The 11,706-nt window shown below is 35.2% G+C and overlaps 5 protein-coding genes across 10 annotated transcripts in view; 3 read left to right on the top strand and 2 right to left on the bottom strand.

Moving 5' to 3' along the window:
* Positions 1-186: 186 nt before the first annotated feature.
* LOC126759038 (mediator of RNA polymerase II transcription subunit 6) lies at positions 187-1,805 on the top strand. Its single transcript, XM_050473596.1, has 4 exons — positions 187-889; positions 944-1,118; positions 1,171-1,276; positions 1,348-1,805. Exons 1-4 carry the CDS (start codon positions 690-692, stop codon positions 1,719-1,721), a joined length of 855 nt encoding a protein of 284 aa, XP_050329553.1. The 5' UTR covers positions 187-689; the 3' UTR covers positions 1,722-1,805.
* A 66-nt stretch (positions 1,806-1,871) lies between these two features.
* On the bottom strand, positions 1,872-3,195 carry LOC126759044 (flavin reductase (NADPH)). 2 transcript variants are annotated; one of them, XM_050473609.1, is made up of 3 exons: positions 3,041-3,195; positions 2,687-2,978; positions 1,872-2,625 (listed from the first exon to the last, which is right to left on the bottom strand). In XM_050473609.1, exons 2-3 carry the CDS (start codon positions 2,757-2,759, stop codon positions 2,087-2,089), a joined length of 612 nt encoding a protein of 203 aa, XP_050329566.1. In that variant the 5' UTR covers positions 2,760-2,978; positions 3,041-3,195; the 3' UTR covers positions 1,872-2,086. The 2 variants fall into 2 exon arrangements, with proteins under 2 accessions (XP_050329566.1, XP_050329576.1); XM_050473619.1 differs by having other exon boundaries at positions 2,687-2,854.
* A 683-nt stretch (positions 3,196-3,878) lies between these two features.
* Positions 3,879-6,936, top strand: LOC126767471 (testis-specific zinc finger protein topi). Its single transcript, XM_050484965.1, has 5 exons — positions 3,879-4,579; positions 4,645-5,375; positions 5,442-5,788; positions 5,850-6,106; positions 6,175-6,936. Exons 1-5 carry the CDS (start codon positions 4,099-4,101, stop codon positions 6,846-6,848), a joined length of 2,490 nt encoding a protein of 829 aa, XP_050340922.1. The 5' UTR covers positions 3,879-4,098; the 3' UTR covers positions 6,849-6,936.
* Positions 6,937-7,267: 331 nt separating this feature from the next.
* On the top strand, positions 7,268-11,381 carry LOC126759129 (dipeptidyl peptidase 3). Of its 5 annotated transcripts, none has more exons than XM_050473752.1 (8): positions 7,268-7,408; positions 8,395-8,464; positions 8,535-8,751; positions 8,838-9,141; positions 9,228-9,829; positions 9,892-10,181; positions 10,261-10,403; positions 10,468-11,381. In XM_050473752.1, the coding sequence occupies exons 3-8, from the start codon at positions 8,576-8,578 to the stop codon at positions 11,323-11,325; spliced, it is 2,373 nt and encodes a 790-aa protein (XP_050329709.1). In that variant the 5' UTR covers positions 7,268-7,408; positions 8,395-8,464; positions 8,535-8,575; the 3' UTR covers positions 11,326-11,381. The 5 variants fall into 5 exon arrangements, with proteins under 5 accessions (XP_050329709.1, XP_050329717.1, XP_050329748.1 ...); XM_050473760.1 differs by having other exon boundaries at positions 7,269-7,408; positions 8,841-9,141; XM_050473791.1 differs by lacking the exon at positions 8,535-8,751 and having other exon boundaries at positions 7,269-7,408.
* LOC126759152 (DNA polymerase alpha subunit B) overlaps positions 11,370-11,706 on the bottom strand; it is a 127,684-nt gene continuing 127,347 nt past the window's right edge. Inside the window, exon 8 of the mRNA XM_050473819.1 lies at positions 11,370-11,684. Within this exon, the coding sequence (XP_050329776.1) occupies positions 11,538-11,684 (147 nt within the window). The 3' untranslated portion in view covers positions 11,370-11,537. The remainder of the gene's footprint in view (positions 11,685-11,706) is intronic.

Here is an 11,706-nt window from a genome sequence, read left to right as displayed (position 1 = left end):
ATAGCAAACACATTAAAATTTTTTCATGATTACTACTAGGAAATTAATTCATAAACATGGTGTAACCATCTAAAAAGTCTACTTATTAAATTCTTGCTCATGACCTTTAGCTGCGTTATCACATTATTATTTTACTACACTTTTTTGTTGACAATGCAACCCAGTTCACAGCTGTTTTCAAGTACATTTTCAACTCGCGCATTTGTTATTGACAATTTTCGATTTGTTAATTTTGGTACTACAACGAATTTTGTTTATAAATAAAAAATTACAACAGAACGTTTATCACAATACACAAGAGAGACATACAACAATGCCAAAGTGAAAGTATATCGTAGTGACTCACCTGAATTTGTGTCGCGTGCCTGTTGATAAATTTATTTGCTATAACGCCCTCACGTTTTGTGCCAGCGTTCACTGACCGACTGCGATAGATTTATTACACAACAAACAATAAATAAATCTGTATTAAAAATAAGTCAACATAAACTAAAAATAAAACATAAACAATTTGCATCTGTGCAAATAGAGAGAAAAGGAAGTGACACTTGTCGTTCAAGTTCATCACTTTGACCCTGAAGCGGTGCAATTAGCCATTAAGGAAGAAGTGATAAAAAAGCAAAGACATAACCGGCGAAAAAACAGAAACAATTGTAGAAAGTGCTAGTTAAAAATTATAACATTTGAAAATGCTGCCAGGACGACAGATACCCCAGCCCATAGCACAAGAGAATCAGCTATGGGTATCATGGCACGATACACAAATGATGGCGTCACTGAGTCCAGCCACTGTTATGGATTACTTTTGTCGCAAATCGAATCCTTTTTATGATAGGGTTTGCAACAATGAAACTATTCGTATGCAACGGTTGAGCCTAGAGCATCTTAAGTAAAGTATTTAAATTATATAAGTTTTATTTACTTTTAATATGGTACTTTATAGCAATATGGTTGGTGTAGAATATATCCTGCTTCACGTTGCCGAACCTATATTATATGTTATACGAAAGCAACATCGGCATAGTCCCACAGAGGCGACACCAATGGCTGATTACTACATTATAGGTGGTATGGTTTATAAAGCGCCTGATCTTGCAAGCGTAATTAATTCAAGAATCGTAAGAACTAATCAATTTAAAAATGAGTAATTAATGCTAAAGTAAATCTTAGTTAGCTACGGTTACGAATTTGCAATCAGCTTTCGAAGAAGCCAGCAGCTATTCCCGTTATCATCCAAATAAAGGCTATACATGGGATTTCGTTGCCAATAAAGCACGTTAGTAAATGCATTAATGTTTACACAAAAATTTGGAAATATATTACAATTATATTATGTCTTATTTATAGTTTCAGATAAATCCAAAGGTAATAAAAAGGACCCTTCATCGAACAAAGACGATAGCGGCACAATATTTCAAAAGCAAAGGGTTGACATGCTTTTAGCAGAATTATTGCGCAAATTTCCACCTCCAATACCGCCAATGATACATCAACAACAAATGCAAAACCAACAGCAGTTACAACAAAATCAGTTACAGAACACAGCAACAGAAGTAAATCCAAATGAGACAAATAATGCCGCTGGTAATCCTACTACCTCTAATAATGGTGCGGTTCCCTCAGAGGCAAGTCCTTCACCTAACACTGCGCAAGGTGGCATTGAGCCAAAGGTCGAGGGTATTGATATGAAACCTCCGCCAGAAAAGAAAATAAAAATGTAAAACATAATTACCTGCAAACATTTATAATTTTTATATCTTATCACAAGAAGTATTCGTAAAAATAAATGTGCGAATTTAATTGAATCCAAAAACGTTTGATAATAACTCGCCTATCGGACAAATTAGGTAGAAGACCAAATAAGGAACGAGTTTTTAGGTTGAACGTAATTTATTTAATTCCATATATGTAGCTGCGCTTTACCATAAAGCCATAATAATTTAAATATACAACGGTAAATATGCATATATGAATATACACATGTGTATGTTAATTGCTTTTGTGCAGTTTCGTTTGCATAATAATGTATAATTAAACAGATACATTATTATATGGGCGAACAGATAGAGGCTTTGTTCGTATACTGTTACTGTGTTATTTTCTTTGCTACTCCACATACTTTGCCAATGTGTTCATCTTGTTCCAATGAATCAACAACGAATTTTGCTAAATCATGCTTAGAAATAGCTCGACCAGGAGCATCGTCATGTAACACTGTATAATCGCTGGATGGTTCATCGGATATGTGTGGTGGTAATATAGCCACATAGTCCAAACCAGACTCCTTTGTCAAATCTAGCATACGTTTGTGCTCCTCGTTCAGTTTATGAAATACTCCAGGCACTTCATTAAGAGGACGGAATAAAAATGATGACATTACAATGGAGAAACGGCGCACACCTTTTTCTTTCATGGCTGTAATCAAATTCTTCGTGCCACTTGATAATTCGGTGGTAGCCTCCAACTTATTGCGTGTTCCCAAAATAATGCAAACGCCGTCAACACCGTCAATAGCATTTTTACAGTCTTCTAAATTTAAGGCATCGCCTTTAACTAATTCCACTTTGTCTTTAAAACGATCGGGAAGAGTTTTCTCACTGCGATATAAAAGACGGACCTTTAATCCTGAAAGTAAAAAAAGTTTCAATTATATACATAGACAAACTTGCACACGAAACTTATTTACCTTTTTGTAATGCGTAATCAACTACACATTGACCGGTCATACCGGTGCCACCAATGACAGCTATGCGTTGCATAATGCACGTGCTATTTTTCAGAGGAACAATTCCAAACACAATGTAATACGAAAGGATTGCTTAACTATACAGCTTTCCACAGTAGTAATAGTGCACTACAAAAGATAAGATTGCAGAATTACTTATCTTTATAATAGACCAAGTCGCTAACGATAGTTTAAGAGGTACACTGTTCAGTCTGAAATGACATTCACAAATACTAAACAGATTTCTTGCTCACTGCAATAAAGCATCAAAATGAATCAACAAAATTAATTAAGTAAAAATGTCAGGTTTCATACCTAACGCGGTTCTACTTCAGTATATGTATATAGAAGGCAGCAAAGGAAATGTGTGTTGTTAAATTGCAGTATAATGTTCAATCATTTCACACGTAAAGCTCATTTATTTATTTTGCTATGTCGGCTTAAAAACACATTTGCTACCCAATTGGTTTTGTCAGTGATATAAACAAATAAAATTACTTCATGAATCCCAATCGGAAAATGGTAATTTGAGCATCAATTAATTATTGTATAAATAAATATACAGTAAATAACTAAATAAATACTTATATCTGAAGTCGAAATATTATTAATTTAAAATTAAAAGTTATACCTTTTTATCGGAACAAGGGATCCACTAATTCTGAATTCTATCTTCTTGCGGAGTACACAAATTATTCCTACTTGGTAGGTGTTTCTATTTTCTTTTGCGCTTTCCGTGATAATGGCATGTTTCCACATTTCCAACTTTATAAAATACATCGACTTTCAAATATAAAAAAAAGCGGGTTAACATATTTTTGAAATCAATTGGTAAAAGTATTCTGGAGGTTTATTTTAAACATAATAATATTATTTTTCTTTTATCATGAACAACACTCTTTGTTTGAGAAAATTGGTTGATTTTTCTTTATTAAAATTGGATGTAGCACAAAACTACATATATATTTTTGATACAATAATACTTAAAAATTAGTTGTAACTTGTAATTTTATTTAACTACGATTCATTTTATTACGAACATATGATTTGATGTAGTGCACAGATTTTTTAAACAGTTGAATGGACGATTTAGTTTTTATGAATTTCTAACGATTGCAATTCTTTCTATTACGTACTTATGTGCACACAAAATACTTTTCATTCTCATTATTTTGAATTATTAACACTATTATATATTTGTTCACTCAAAATAAACTTTATCGAGTAACATACAAATAGTAGGCTTGCTAAATTTGTCAAGACGCCATATTTTTTTTGAAAAAAAAACAATATACATACGTATCTAGAAACAGCGTTTAGCCGATAAAACATCGAATATTTTTTAATGAGTTGCAATTTGAAATAAATTAATTATGATGAATACAAGTGAAGAAGAATTCACAAATTCTGACGCCTGGCTGTCGGAACAACTTTTTGCACAATTAAAAGAATTTAATTCTGATTACAGAGAAAAGTCCGTTATAGATTCATCGGCAACATTTACATTTCCTTCCGGAAGTCTTAGTTGCATAACAGAGGAGGAACCGCAAGATTTAACCAAATCAAGGCTGGAAAATTATGAATCGGTTTTCAAGTTACCAACAACAACAAACATTCCTCCTTTCGATATAAATGATGTACTCGATTTGAGTAATATTACTGGTAGAGGCACAGAACCGGCTTTTTTGGATTTGGTGGGCACAGTGCCATTAACACCATTTGCCACACCAATCCCCGAGCCAACAGTAATGGTTAATGAAACAGTGAAACAAACAACGGGGTCATTCGATGCAACAGAAGAAGAATTGAAACTTTTGAAGTTTCTGGAGACACAACCCCAAAGTAGTCCGCTTGGTATGTGTGCATATATAAAATATACATAAAATTATTTATAACTTTTTAAAAACTCTCAACTCCAGATACTAAATTATATATTCCGCCCGATGTTCCATCATCGGCTTATCGTATTGTGAAGTGTTCCAATTGCAACTGCCTCTTTGATATCATATCTTTTCAATCTCACATTTGTGATTACGATGAACACCATAATCTTATCATTCCCCCAGCTGCATCTACGCCTATTAATAAACCAATCAAGGAAGAACCACTATTGCCACCGGAACCGGCATGCATTCGGTTATTGCGCGAAAATCAGATACGCATCCGGCGATTCTTGAAAGATGAACTTAAATATGACGTTAATGCGTCAATAAATAACAATACAAGTAATTCAAGTAGTATTTTAGGTAATACATCAAATACATCGACTGGCTCGAATTCATCGAATACTGCTACCAAAAAGCAAGATGGTCCTCATGAGTGTACACTATGCGAGCGTAAATTCGTGCATGCATCAGGCCTTTTACGGCATATGGAGAAACATGCAATGGATCTTATACCAACACCAGGCGCTTCGTCAGGTGGTAAAACGTCTTCATCACAAAGTAGCTCCTTACAGAGTGTTAATGGGCTGCGAGTTGTCATTAAGTGTACACTATGCGGAAGAGTTTTCTTTGAGCCATTTGCAGCGTTCAAACATTTATGTTCTCACTTTCCCGGAAGTATGCAGGAAGAGAAAGAATTCGATAATTGTGCTGAAATTCCGTACGAATCTTATGTAGACGATGCTATGAACTTTTTGAAGATGGAGGTAAGTAATTGTTATAGAATCAGGTATAGATAATGAGTAAAAAATTAAATAAATATTTTAATACAGACCAATAGTTGTGCGGGGCCGCTAACAGTTCATGGAGATAAACCACCTGTTTACCTCAAAATGGTTATTTTAAGTTGCATTTTGCAGTGTGAATTTTGTGATTTCGTTTTTTCAGAAGTATCCTATTTATTTGTACATTCGGCTTGCCATTTGCCTGAACGACGTTTTGAATGCTTTTCATGCGATATTCATATGCGCACGTCTAAAGAAATATGTGCGCATTGGCAAGCTGAGTGTGTATTTATGCGAGAGAATCTTAAGGTGCATCAAGCTTCTACACAGCGTTACTTTGTTTGTAATGTTTGCGAGAATAAATTTCAATCCCTTGATCAGTTACATGAGCATAGGTAAATATTAAATTTAATGCATATGAACTCATAAAAAAATTACCTTTTTTGTTTTTAACAGATACACTACTTATCATTTCTTTCCCCGTTTGAATAAATGCCTTGGTGTACTACAGTTACCTTGTGAGTATTGCGATGTGGTATTTGAGTTTGCGCAAGAATGTGTGGCCCATTATGAAGAAAAGCATTATAAGAAGTATAAACGCGATAAAGATGGAACTGGTTCATCCAGTAAAACACGTCAATACTTATGTGATATGTGCGGGAAATCGTATACCCAATCCAGCCACTTATGGCAGCATTTGCGTTTTCATCAAGGTAAGTGTATTATAAAGTATCTATGAATTTACCGTGATATTAAAAACTATTGTACTAAACTTTTACAGGGGTAAAACCCTTTGCTTGCAAGGAACCCGGTTGTACACGTAAATTTACCATTCGTCCCGACTTGAATGATCACATTCGCAAGTGTCATACTGGTGAACGTCCTTATCATTGCTTGGTGTGCGGTAAACGCTTCTTAACTGGCTCCGTTTTCTATCAGCACCGTCTTATACATCGTGGCGAGCGACGTTATGAATGTGAAGAATGTGGTAAACGTTTTTATCGTGCAGATGCGCTTAAGAATCATCAACGAATCCATACCGGTGAAAAACCATTTGGTTGTCTATTTTGTACAAAGAATTTTCGTCAACGCGGCGATCGAGACAAGCATATAAGAGCTAGACATTCGCATTTGGATGCGAACGCTCGTTTAATGATGCAAATGCAAAAATTACAGTTGGAAGCAGCAGCAGCTGCCGCTGCTGCTCAAGTAGTAGTTCAACAGCAGCATGCCAATAATGCCTCAATCAGTATGAGTGGCATACCAACTGTAACACCAACTCTTATGAGTATGCCATCTGTAAACAATGATGTAATTGATGGCCTAGAACCATCATTAGATCCGAATGAAGTTGTTATGATCGGAAATGTAGCTTTTCCCAAAAGTATGTTTGAATCCATAATTCCGGACATTGATGAAGAGTCAGCACTAAGAGCCATGGAGCAGTTGCAATAGAAAGGCAGATAATTTCTGTGATAAATACACCTATAGATGTAATATGCTTAATAATAATGATGTCGCAAGATGCCTCTTTGCATTTAAATTCTTTCTTTGTATATCAATTAATTTATTGTAGTAATTGAATGAACCATATTGTGCTTTTATGTTTAAATGTTGTAAATGAATTGTGATTCCACCATGAATTTAATTTGTGCTATAGTTAGGTAGGTTATGCATGTAATGAATTATAAATAAATAAAATAATCAATTTTTAAACATTAGAGTGTCATTAAAATAAAATTTTACTTCACATACATTTGTTTAAGTAGAATATTTCAGTATGCTGTACTGTAAGACTAATTTGTATATATCAAAACTGTTATATATTTCCTAGCAACTCGGCAACTCTAACATTAATTGAATCAGCTGTTTTCATTTCATTGTAAAATTCCGAGTCACCGCGCTCATTGTTTTATTATTCAATTGAGTATTTGTGGAAGTGAATGAATAATTTTTAAAGGCGAATTAAAAGGAAAGTCAAATTGCCAAGCATTTTTGAGAATTATTACAAAAAGGTAATATACTTTTATAAGTTATAAAAAATAATATAATTCTACATATAATAATTAGAGCAAATTACTAGTGTATACATACATATGTATGTAGTTCATCGTTGTTTTGATTTTACAAAATGAAAAACAGATTTTAGCTTTATAAATGTGTTAAACTTCTGAAAGAATAAACACTTTTTACGTGGATACACATCTGTATATTCGCTGATTCAATAATTAGCCGGTTAATGTGTATCGCGTGGCACTTATAGAACTCAAAATGCAACTCACAACACGTATTTCATATATACATATGCATATAATATATATGTACATACATATTTATAATTTAAGCTTTTATAATAACGAAATTATGAACCGAATTGTATTTTCCTGTATCATAGCGATTTATTTTTAGATTAATTCTAAAAAATTTATCAATGCTGTACGAGCATAAGTTAAAATAATTTATACCCATTTAGACATATGCATTAAAATGTTTTAACAAAGTGCATATACATACATATGTAAATACCTGCAAAGAAACAATGCACTTCTCCAATCTGTCGGTTCCTTCAATAAATTGCAATAGTCTACTAAATATATACATACATTCAACATAAATATAAAATCTCTTGAAAAATATGGCGTTGTAGATAACTTTAAGATATAGGTTTTATTTCAACAAGCGATAATACTGATAACAGAAGATAAACAAATTCTGATTTTCTACATTAACCTACACTTTCGTTGTTGTTATAACACGACTAAACTAAAGTTTTATTGCGTATGTTTTTTGATTTGCATCAAAACCTAGTTCTTTTCAAAGCTGTTTTAAATTAAATTTTAAATTCATACTTCCAACTATGTTCAAATATAAAACCTAACTAACTGGCAGACTTTTGTTTTCATTCGTTACTCGCATTCAATTCATAATGAACAAGAATCGTTAATCTAATTCTTGTTATGTTTTCACAACTGCTAACATAAATTTTTTTTGCTAATTTCAGTCTATGCTCTCTTCAAAACTTTCCACAAATCCCAATTAGATATAGAAATTTTTCTAAAACGAGTACAAATGTAAGTACAAACTTCTTCCGATAATCCGAAGTACAATTGAATTTGTTTTAAACCACAACTCTATTTTCAGTTTTAAAATTTGAAATTATTAGACATCTAAAAAACTCAAAAATGCTTAGCGTTAGAAGAACTTTAATGTCATACAAAACAATTCGCAGAATTGGTACTCAGTTATCTATCCCTAGCAGAAATTTGGGTGATGTGGGAAATTCAGGGAACGCTCGAAAACTTAATAGCTTACTATTATCTCAGACTTCAAATATTAGTACAAATAAATTAAATTTAAGGTATTCGCAATTTATTCTATACATTTTATACCAAACATTAATTGGAGAATTTTTGATTGTTATGCATTCATAATTTGTTATTTCAGTAGCTACACTTCGTTTATACGTACCATGTCTTCCGCCAACGCAGCACATTTTGTTTTGCCCAATACGCAACCGATTGCTGATTTGGAGTGCAAAAATGCATTCATGGGCTTAACAGAGAAGGAAAAACTCTACGCTCACTACTTCAGTAAAGCTTCATGGGACGGTGGTCTTATAGCGCTGATACAGTCTAGTCCGGAAGCACCGTTAATTTTCTCATTTCTACACCGCATTTTTGTCGCCGAACCATTAGAGGAATTGAAAGCAAAGGTTTTGTCTAATGGCATTACTGAAGATGAGTTCACCGTAAGTCAATTTTTAATTCAAGATTATGTAATAGGTGCTAATTGTGATTGAATAGCGTTGCTAACAAGCTTTCTCCATTATTTTAGGCCTTCTTGGTTTATGCTTGTGGTATTTTTGCCAATGCCGGTAACTACAAAGGTATGGGCGACAGTAAAATCATTCCGAATTTGGACGAGAAAAAATTCGAGACGATTGTTCGCTCATCAACTGCCCATTCAAGTGATAAGCGTGTATCAGCCGCCTATGAGAAGGCCGCTCCGCTCATCTACGCGTTGAAACCGCGCGATGAGGTTTTGGGTTTTGCACCCAACGGCATAACGACGTATTGGTCAGATAACTGTACGAAAGAAGATGCCGACATTGTCAATGAGTGGTTAACATCGAAGCGTATTGAACCCTATATGTGTCGTACATTTAAAGTGGTCGAAAATGGCCAAACTGTTTACGATATTAAGTTGGGTTCGGTGGATAATTCCGACAAGGATGGCATAACTCTGCCCTTGGAGAGCTACAATGGCAATAGTTTTCGTGTAACACGTGGTGACTATCAGAAGCTCTTGCAGCGTGTCAATAAAAACCTGGAGAAAGCGAAAAAGTATGCGGCAAATGAAAATGAGCAAAAAATGATTGAACACTATATAAAGTCGTTCCAAGAAGGTTCATTAGCAGATCATAAGGATGGCTCCAGGTACACACATTAAACACATAATATTTTACTCGAAGCAAATATATTATTGCTTATTATTGCAGATGGTGGATTAAGGATAAGGGACCTGTTATCGAAACCTATATTGGCTTCATTGAAACATATCGTGATCCGGCAGGTGGGCGCGCCGAATTTGAGGGCTTTGTGGCAATGGTGAACAAGGAAAGCTCTGCCAAGTTCGCCGAACTGGTAGCACGCGCAGAAAAGCTGTTGGAATATTTGCCCTGGAGTGAAGCTTACGAGAAAGACACGTATTTGAAGCCAGACTTCACTTCACTGGATGTGCTGACGTTTGCTGGTAGTGGCGTGCCAGCAGGAATCAACATTCCAAATTGTACGTAGTTCTTTCTTTTTGCAAAACAAATTTCGAAACTAATTTATTTACAATTTTCTGCTTTGCTTCTGATTTTTAGATGACGAGATCCGTCAGGATGAAGGCTTTAAAAACGTATCGCTCGGCAACGTGTTGGCCAATATTAACCGCAAAGACCCCATTCCATTCCTTTCGGATGAAGATCAAGAGCTAATGAAGGAGTACAAAGTGAAGTCTTTCGAGGTAAGCTTTCTTGGTTTTCCTGTTTAAAATAGTATTATTTAATCTGCACGCATCTACTCCTCAGGTGCAAGTTGGCTTGCACGAGCTGCTCGGTCATGGTAGCGGTAAGCTCTTCCGCATAGATGAGAACGGCAAGTTCAATTTTGACAAAGACAACACGAAAAACCTCATTACTGGTGAGCCCATCAAAACTTGGTATTTACCCGGCGAAACTTACGATACGAAATTCGGCGCGATCGGCTCTTCCTATGAGGAATGTCGCGCCGAAGCAGTCGGCTTGTATCTTTCACTACAAGCAGATATCTTGGAGATTTTCGGTTTCAAGGACCCTGTTGAGCAGGAGAAAATCATTTATATTAACTGGTTGAGTTTAATTTGGAATGGTATGGGTGTTGCTTTAGAAATGTACAACCCACAATCCAAACAATGGATGCAAGCGCATTCGCGCGCACGCTTCGTTATTATGAAGGTGCTGCTGGAGGCGGGTGAAGGCTTTGTCACCGTCGAGGAGACAGACGATGGTAAAAATTTACGTCTCACTGTTGACCGCACAAAAATCCAGACTGTTGGCAGAAAGGCCATCGAAGAATTCCTAAAGAAACTTCAAGTTTACAAATCGACTGCTGATATTGCAGCGGCAAGTGAAATGTATGAACACTACTCGGAGGTCAGTGAAGGTGGCTCGCATCCATGGGCGAAATGGCGTGACATTTGTTTGGCGCATAAGAAACCGCGTATAATTTTGGTGCAAGCCAACACGGACGTGGAGAGTGAGAAAGTGAAACTGAAAACGTATGACGCCACGCACGAGGGTTACATTAAGTCCTGGGTGGAACGTTATCCCGACACGGAAATCGATGACATTTTGGAGGAAATTGTCGAAAATGAGAAAAAATACTTTCCAAGTGCCTTTGGAAATTAACAACAAATACAACTGTTAATTTATAATAAATATATATAAGCATATTGAAGCGATAATGAGGAATGTGTACGTTTTATTTATAGTTAAACAAACATTTTCATGAACATTGCTGTTTTTGTATTACAACAAATTATATATGAAAAAAAATAAATATGCATTTTTTACTTAAGAAAAAACATTGTACAGTTAGCGTGTGCTGTATAAAATGTGCGCTAGACCTTGCGTATTTGACAGGCCACAAAGTTGCAAATGTTCGTCTCCTCCTTGTTGGCCGGCGGCGTAATAACGAAACGCGCGAAAGTGCCGCCATTGCTGTCGGCCAAACGACCGGGATTTATAGCCAAACAGCCGTTTACCACCTGCAATTATATAAAAATTTAA

Source organism: Bactrocera neohumeralis, chromosome 2, assembly GCF_024586455.1.
Source record: "Bactrocera neohumeralis isolate Rockhampton chromosome 2, APGP_CSIRO_Bneo_wtdbg2-racon-allhic-juicebox.fasta_v2, whole genome shotgun sequence".
NCBI lineage: Eukaryota > Metazoa > Arthropoda > Insecta > Diptera > Tephritidae > Bactrocera > Bactrocera neohumeralis.
Note: the sequence above shows the minus strand (reverse complement) of the source record. Positions and strands in the feature narration are given on the sequence as shown.

What these genes read in the sequence shown, in the direction of transcription:
- LOC126759038 (XM_050473596.1), top strand. Translation starts at nt 690, where the DNA reads ATGCTGCCAGGACGACAGATACCCCAGCCCATAGCACAAGAGAATCAG. An exon ending in TTGAGCCTAGAGCATCTTAA is followed by an intron (nt 890 to 943) that starts GTAAAGTATTTA and finishes GGTACTTTATAG; the next exon opens with CAATATGGTTGGTGTAGAAT. An exon ending in GCGTAATTAATTCAAGAATC is followed by an intron (nt 1,119 to 1,170) that starts GTAAGAACTAAT and finishes AGTAAATCTTAG; the next exon opens with TTAGCTACGGTTACGAATTT.
- LOC126759044 (XM_050473609.1), bottom strand. Translation starts at nt 2,759, where the DNA reads ATGCAACGCATAGCTGTCATTGGTGGCACCGGTATGACCGGTCAATGT. An exon ending in TGATTACGCATTACAAAAAG is followed by an intron (nt 2,626 to 2,686) that starts GTAAATAAGTTT and finishes TTTTACTTTCAG; the next exon opens with GATTAAAGGTCCGTCTTTTA.
- LOC126767471 (XM_050484965.1), top strand. Translation starts at nt 4,099, where the DNA reads ATGATGAATACAAGTGAAGAAGAATTCACAAATTCTGACGCCTGGCTG. An exon ending in ACCCCAAAGTAGTCCGCTTG is followed by an intron (nt 4,580 to 4,644) that starts GTATGTGTGCAT and finishes TCTCAACTCCAG; the next exon opens with ATACTAAATTATATATTCCG. An exon ending in GCATTTGCGTTTTCATCAAG is followed by an intron (nt 6,107 to 6,174) that starts GTAAGTGTATTA and finishes AAACTTTTACAG; the next exon opens with GGGTAAAACCCTTTGCTTGC.
- LOC126759129 (XM_050473752.1), top strand. Translation starts at nt 8,576, where the DNA reads ATGCTTAGCGTTAGAAGAACTTTAATGTCATACAAAACAATTCGCAGA. An exon ending in TTACTGAAGATGAGTTCACC is followed by an intron (nt 9,142 to 9,227) that starts GTAAGTCAATTT and finishes CCATTATTTTAG; the next exon opens with GCCTTCTTGGTTTATGCTTG. An exon ending in GATCATAAGGATGGCTCCAG is followed by an intron (nt 9,830 to 9,891) that starts GTACACACATTA and finishes TTATTATTGCAG; the next exon opens with ATGGTGGATTAAGGATAAGG.